This window comes from Protobothrops mucrosquamatus, unplaced genomic scaffold, assembly GCF_001527695.2.
Source record: "Protobothrops mucrosquamatus isolate PMUCROS unplaced genomic scaffold, P.Mucros_1.0 scaffold_187, whole genome shotgun sequence".
Lineage (NCBI taxonomy): Eukaryota > Metazoa > Chordata > Lepidosauria > Squamata > Viperidae > Protobothrops > Protobothrops mucrosquamatus.
The window spans coordinates 58,299-65,858 of NW_015386263.1; the positions used below are offsets into that span (position 1 = coordinate 58,299).

Sequence of the window (7,560 nt, forward strand, 5' to 3'; positions counted from 1 at the left end):
ATCTCTGTATTTCCTTTAATTTTTGATCCAAAAACTTAATTGGGATCATCCAAAACAAAAAAATAATTTTTGGTAAAACACGGCTGCTTTCTAACATCTACCTCAGACATGTCAAACACAAGGCCCGAGGGCTGGATGCGGCCCGCGAAGTGGTTTTATGTGGCCCGCGAAGCCATCCTGGAAACAGTGAGGGAACGGCCTCTGCTGCCTTGGCCCTGGCCCAGGCCGGACGGACGGGAGCCAATGTACAATTTTGTGATGGCCATCTATGCTGAAACGCATTCAGTCTTAGCTCCACAAGGCCGTCTGGAAACAGCGAGGAACCAGCCCCTGCCGCGTCAGCCCCACCCTCTGGGTGCATGTTGGGGAGCTGTCACCCTTTGTGAGGAATGAAGAAATCCACCATTGCCTGGAAGCGGCCAGCAAATGGCCCTCGCCTACTCACATATCCGCCTTGATGGGCTCTGGGGGAAGGGTTTTGGCAGGCAGCGGGGCGCTCTCCTCACAGCGCTGAGAGGCTGAGCCGGGCGGCACAAATCCCAAAAGAAATGTGAGGCCGTCCAGCTCCCAGCCTGCCCGGTTTCAGCAGGCAGCGGGGCGCTCTCCTCACCGTGCCAAGAGCTGAACCAGGTGGCGGAAATCTGATGAAAAGTGCAGTGCTGCCTAGCCCCCAGCCTGCCCAGTTTCAGCAGGCAGCAAGGTGCAAAGCTGGCAAGCTTCGCACCGTCTGGCTCAACCTCTCAGCGCTATGAGGAAAGCGCCCCGCTACCTGCCGAAACTGGGCAGGCTGGGGGCTGGGCGGCATCACGCTTCTTTTCAGATTTGCGCCGCCTGGCTCAGCCTCTCGGCGCTGTGAGGAGAGTGCCTCGCTCCCTGCTGAAACGGGGCAGGCTGAGGGCTGGACGGTATTGCGCAGGTAACGTTGACTCTCATGCTGCTCATGGCATCCCCTCTCCCAGAGCCCACCAAGCCAGGTATGTGAAGTAGGTGAGGGCCATGTGCTGGCCACTTCCAGGCGATGGTGCATTTCTTCATTCCTCACGAAGGGTGACACCTCCCCAGCTGCGTTTCTTGCCTGTTTTTCTCCCTCCCTCATCTCAAATATTTTCCCACCACTCTGTACTTAGGAAGGAAGGAAGGAAAGGAGAGGGAGGGTCTGAGGGAAATCCTGCCTTAGTCCTGCCCTGCTGCCCTTTCACCATCCCCTTGCCCCCTCCTCCTGGCCTATCCTGGGGGTCTCCCATCCTATTGCTAAGGAAGCTTTGGATACAAAGCCGGGTCTCCTCCCACGGAGAGGAAATGGGCCTCCTTCTGACTTTGCCTTTATACCCATCATGAGCAACCTGGGTAAGGAGAGCAAGCACAGCAGCGGCAGCCTTCAGGAGGAGGTAAGTGCAGCTGGGCGCCCCCTTGGGCAAGTGGGGCTGGGCTTGGTGTCGCAGGTGCTCGAGGGCCAGGCTGGGCATTTGACCTCTGCTGTCCAGGGCTCCTGGCAGCCGGCAACATCGAGCCCCTCCCCTGCATGGCCTGAGAGGAACAGTGAGGCTCCTCCAGTGGCCCATACCTTGGCACTTGCCCTGGTCCCACCCTCTTCTGCCAGAGACCCTCAGATCTGTCCCACTCCTGCCCAGGCCCAGACACGCACCCTTGACGCGAACGATATAGAGCTGGCCATGCCCATCCAGTAGGCCACATCCACTCCATTCATGCCCACCATGTAGGCCGCACCCACCCTGGCAACACACCCCCGCCCCCCCGAGGGCAACCGCAATGCTGATGTGGCCCTCAATGAAATTGAGTTTGACCCCCCTGATCTACATGAAACCAGTAGAGGAGGCCATCCATCCTATGATACCCCGTTATGTACAGGTAGCCCTGGACTTATAACATTTCATTTAGCGGCCATTTGAAGTTACAACAGTGCTAAAAAAAAAGTGACATGACCATTTTTCACACTTACAACCATTGCAGCATACCCCTTGTCACGTGATCAAAATTATGACGCTTGGCAATTGACTCAGATTTGTGAGTTTCAGTGTCCTGGGGTCATGTGATCTCCTTGGAGATCCTCCTGGACTCATGGCTCCTGCCTGAGAAGATCATAGGTGGGGGAGGGGCTTTGCAGAGATTTATCTGGTGCGCCAACTGTGTCCTTTCCTAGACCAGGGAGGCCTTGCACAGGGCTCAATCATGCCTTGGTCACCTCCAGTTTGGATCACTGCCCTGGACCCCCCGGAAACCTCTAACTGGTTCAGAATGCCCCAACGCACAAATTAATGAGGGCCTCTAGGTTGCCCATATCACATCTTTGTGGTGTGAGCTGCCACAGGCGTTGTTTCTTTACAGGTGTAATTGAAGATGCACACATTTAAAGCTAATACACCATTAATTAATTAATACACCACCCCACTGTGCTTTATAACACTCTCGGCTCAGTGTCAGCATATTCTCCCCAACAATCTGGGTTCTCATTTTACCGATCTCAGAAGGATGGAGGGCTGAGTTAACTTCGAGCTCCCTCAGGATCGAATTCCAGGCTGTGGGCAGAGTCAGCCAGCAATACTGCATTCTCACCACTGAGCCAACAGGGCACCTGTTATTAATGTTCCACTTTATTATTTCTGCATCTATCTGTTCTACCAGGTCAGATAGGGTGAGCATGCACCTAGCCCCTTCCCTTAACTATTGACATCTTGACAGGAGCTAGGAAGTGAGCCTTTTCCGCTGCAGACCCTGCCCTATGAGACACTCTTCCCCCTGAAGTATGGCAGGCCATTATCTGTATTAAGGTTTTATTACTGCAAGCCGCCCACTCACCATAAATTGGGTTGGCATATACATTTCCTTAACAAATAATATATTTATGTGTAGAAATAGCTCAAGGTGGCAAACACACTTGATACAGATGCAAGCTCGCTTTTACTGTCCCAGCACAGCAGTTCCCCTTGACTCTGTGGAAGGGAAGGACCACACTGGGCCAGAGAAAGGAAGCTCAGATCTTCTCCCTCATGTTTGATACTAAAACACATTTGACTAAAAAGACTATGGCAAGAAATTAAAAGTTTAGTTTCTCAGCTGGGCTTCCAATTAGAGAAGAGAAATGAAATTCAACATTCCTCTACACTCATCAAATTTTGCCTGTGTAATTTCTTGTGTCTGAAAAAGGTAGTATGATATGTGAAACATTTTCCACAATCTGGGCATTTGAATAGTTTCTCTCCTGTGTGTAACCTTACATGATTTATAAGGCTGGTCCTACTACTGAGATCTTTCCCACAATCTGGACACTCATACGGCTTCTCTCCTGTGTGAGTCCTCTGGTGTATCACCAGCTGATAATTCCATCTGAAAATTTTCCCACAATCTACACACTTATGTGTTTTCTCTTCCATGTGAATCCTCTGGTGTTTCACCAGGTAGGAATTCTGACCGAAACATTTCCCACAATCACGACATTTATATGATTTCTCTTCTATGTGAGTAGACCGATGTTTCACCATGTCACCTTTCCAAGAGAAATCCTTTCCACAATCTGGGCACTCATATGGTTTGTCTCCTGTATGAGTCCTCTGATGACTAAACAGGGAGGAATAGGAAGTGAAACCTTTTCCACACTCTGGGCACTCATACGGCTTCTCTCCCGTGTGAATCCTCTGGTGTATCACTAGGCGGGATTTACGATTGAAACTTTTCCCACAATCCAGACACTTGAATGGTTTTATTCCTGTGTGAGTTCTCTCATGTACCACCAGGCTAGAATTCTCACGGAATCTTTTTCCACAATGTAGACACTCATACGGTTTCTCTCCTGTGTGAGTTCTCTGGTGTATCACCAGATTAGAATTCTGACTGAATCTTTTCCCACAATCCAGACACTTGAATGGTTTCTCTCCCGTGTGAGTCCTCTGGTGACTCAACAGGTGGGAATTCTGACTGAAACCTTTTCCACAATCAGGACACTCATATGGTTTCTCTCCCGTGTGAGTCCTCTGGTGAATCACCAACTTGCAATTGTGACTGAAACTTTTCCCACAATCTGGACACTCATATGGTTTCTCTCCCGTGTGAGTTCTCTGGTGTATCACCAGGTGGGAATTCTGACTGAAACTTTTCCCACAAACGGGACATTCAAAGCGTTTCTCCCCAGTATGAGTTCTCTTGTGTCTCACCAGATTGGTGTGCATGCTAAATCTTTTCCCACCCTGGGAGCACTGGTGGAGCTGCTCCTCCTGCATCGGTCCTTCTATGAATAATGGGAGTGCTGTTCTGAGTAAAGCTTTTGCCACAGTCCAAACATTTGCATGGGTTTTCAAGGGGTGGATGGACTCATGCAAAAATCAGGTGTGATCTGCAATCCATGTTTTTCCCAAAATAGGCAGTCGGTGGGATTTTTCTAACACTGATATTCTTGGATTCATGAGGTCGTCAAAAATATTTCTGATCCCTTGTCTGGTGGTGCTTTGATCCAAGACGCTCTCCTTCCTCAAACGCTTTCATTAATGCCTTTGTACTTTTTCATGCAATATTTTCTTGAGTTCCACATAATCTATTTTTTCTACCTGAAATCTCTGTTCCTGTTATTCTCTCCTTTGTCTCCCTCCAACTGTTAAGGAAAGAGAAGAGTTTTAACACTTTCTGGAGGAAATGGAACAGATTTTGATTGATGGTTTGATTTGCATTTTAACGCAGCTTCTCATTCTTTGTTGTCCGGAGTGCTCTTCTTGGCATCTTCTCTGATTATAAGATTCATATTAATGGATTAGTTTCATTATTTTTTAAAAAATGGCTGCTGAACCTGTGAAAACAGCAAAAAAAATCCATCTATCACTATGAAAAAGCAAATATATCAAAATGCTAATTTAACCTCTAAGATTCATTATGATTCATCAGGCACAGAGGAGACTAGCAAAATCAAACTTCAAGTATCCACTCATATTTCAAATCATGGAATTCGCTTCTTGGCTTGTGTAAATCACAAATTATTATCATTGCAAATAGTTGTTACAAAAAATACCTGAAAATACTGAGCTCTATACAGATGTATATGCACACGTAAATACACACCTATAAATTTATATATGTGGAAAATCTATGTGTATTTCGGACCTTCAAAATGTTTCAGAAGTGGATTCACTTAATTTGTTTGATCTAATTTTAGAAAGCTGGGACACTAACAGATGAAACAGTGCCCAAAGCCTATGCGAGATTTAAAGCACCTGTTTTACTCCCGAAAGTCCTCACTTGCCAGGAAAACATGTCAATAATATCACAAGGAATGAAGACCAAGAGAGGCAGGCTGTTAAAAAATATGAAATACAGATTTTTAAAATTCCCCAATTTTCCATCTCCCAGCAGAAAATCACAGGCAGCAGTTTTACATTGATAAATATGTATCAATATGATGAATCTTCAGAGTCAGTTAAACCTACAATACAATGGAATCTAATTGAATAGAAAAATAAGTACAATTGGTGGGAATCAGGAAAAGATAACATAAAGGAAGTAAGATAAACAGATAGGCAAAAATAGCTGGGTTTTAGAGTGGGAAAAGGAAGAAGAGAAACTATAAAAAAACAGCTGTAAGAGGAAATGGCTAGCCAGCAAAGACTTGTTGAATTGGAAAACAGGAAAATAAGCTGAATAAGATAAGAGGAAAGGCACACTGAATTGAAAAACAGGAAAGAACCTATTGTTCTAAAAGGGGGACATAAATATCCAGAGTTTAGAATAACCATTTAAATGTCTAATTTTTCTTATTATTATTGTACATGTGAATATGATTTAATATGTTATCAGGAAATGTGTATAAGCGGACGGAAAGAGTGTAACCTCATAATACCTCAGCCAATGGGGAAAGAGGAGGGATGCAGTGGCTATAAAAGAAGGAAATATTTTGGGTTAAAACTTTGAAGAGAACCAAGCTTAATACTAATACTAATACTAATACTAATAATAATAATAATAATATATTGCAATAAACGAAACAAAAGGCCTTCACTGTGTCTTGGCTGGCTATGGGTCAGGCGAGCTTGCCTCTGGTCACGAAGGAAAGTAGCCAGGAGCACCTAACAAAATCATGCAGCGTAAGGATAAGAACATTTGGGGAGGGAAATAATATGCAGCAGCAGCAACCGACACGTTTCAGCCTCGTCCCTTCGCTGCTTCCACACCGCGGAGGAAAAGAAACAGCCCGACTTGCTCCCGGCTTCTCCTCCGACCTGCCCTCCACTCACCTCCCAGGAGCCGCTTCCACCCTCGAATCTGCACAAGAGCATCCACCGACGCCATCCTCCTCCTATAAGGGAACCGGAAAAGGAGGTTCCTCTGCCCTTTCCCCAAAATCCTCTCTAGCAATCTAATCGTCTATCGTTCTAATTTGTTCCAGCTCAACCTCCCTCCCTCCCTCCCGTTCTCTCACAACCACCCATATTTCTTTTCCAAGCTCAGGAGAGGGCTGGAAGAGTCATTTCCCCCCTTCTGCACAGTTGGCTTCCTGGCCAGCTTCATACCTTCAACAGCAGTTTGTTGTGCATAATAAAATCATGAAAGGTTTTCCTGGCAGAGGAGTTCAAGGCATTGCTGCAGATTAAGATCTTTTCTAAGCACAGCTGAAGAGGGGAATGAAAGGCTGGCAGCCTGAAACTTCAACTCACCCTCTGCCTGCAGCTCTGACTTTGCCACCCGCAGAAAGGGCTGTGCAGGAGAAAGACACCTGGGCCCTTCTCGGTCTGGGTTCAGGCCGGGACACATCACCAAACCGGCATTGGTTGCAACTCTCATGGACTTTTGGAGGCCTCGGGATAGACGGGGTGCAACCATCATGTCCCTCCTAGATCTCTCATCAGCTTTCAGTACTGCATCACTGACCATGATAATTGATGGGATTTTATTGTGCTTAAGATTGATAGTAGTAGTTTTATTTTGTAACCATTTTATATTGATACTAGTAGTGATATTTTGTACTCATTTTATATATAATTTTGTTCATGTGCAAGCAGCTTTGTAGGTGCCTTATATTGGGAAATTGTTTACATAAAAGCAAATGTTTCGTGCTAAATATGTCTCTGTCTCCATAGCTGGTGTAGGATTCGTTGTCCAGTTATAATAAACAATCACAAGCCAAAATTTCCAAGGGAAAACAATGGAAATTTATTTGTACTCCTTTGCAAGGGTGGGTGGGTGCTGCTGCTTGTGCCTGCAAGCATACAGTGGACACAACCCAAATCTTCAATATTTGTTCTTTATATTCCCCCATTGCCATTACAAATTTACCTCCCGCCTCTTCTTCATTGGCTTATTAATCATGCTGTAATCATGTCATCACAACCTATCCAAAGCTTCTAAAATGAATATATTACCTTCCCCCCCCCATCACTTCTCCCATTCCCCTTATTCTATGGCCCCGGCCCTTATTTATGAATTACCTTTTATGGCTGTTACTTCCTAGGGGTTTTCTCTAAAGTTGGGCCTCTGGCAATCTGGGAGGCCCCTGGAGAAAAGCCTTACACTGCTGCTTTCTAACATCTACATGAAACCAGTAGGGGAGGCCATCCATCCTAT

General features: G+C 46.0%; 1 protein-coding gene across 1 annotated transcript; it reads right to left on the minus strand.

The window, feature by feature from the left end:
* Positions 1-3,101: 3,101 nt before the first annotated feature.
* Positions 3,102-4,438, minus strand: LOC114923176 (zinc finger protein 239-like). The gene has a single exon (XM_029285797.1). It carries the CDS (start codon positions 4,233-4,235, stop codon positions 3,108-3,110), a length of 1,128 nt encoding a protein of 375 aa, XP_029141630.1. The 5' UTR covers positions 4,236-4,438; the 3' UTR covers positions 3,102-3,107.
* Positions 4,439-7,560: the final 3,122 nt, after the last annotated feature.

Coding starts and splice junctions, on each gene's coding strand:
- LOC114923176 (XM_029285797.1), bottom strand. CDS start 4,235: ATGCAGGAGGAGCAGCTCCACCAGTGCTCCCAGGGTGGGAAAAGATTT.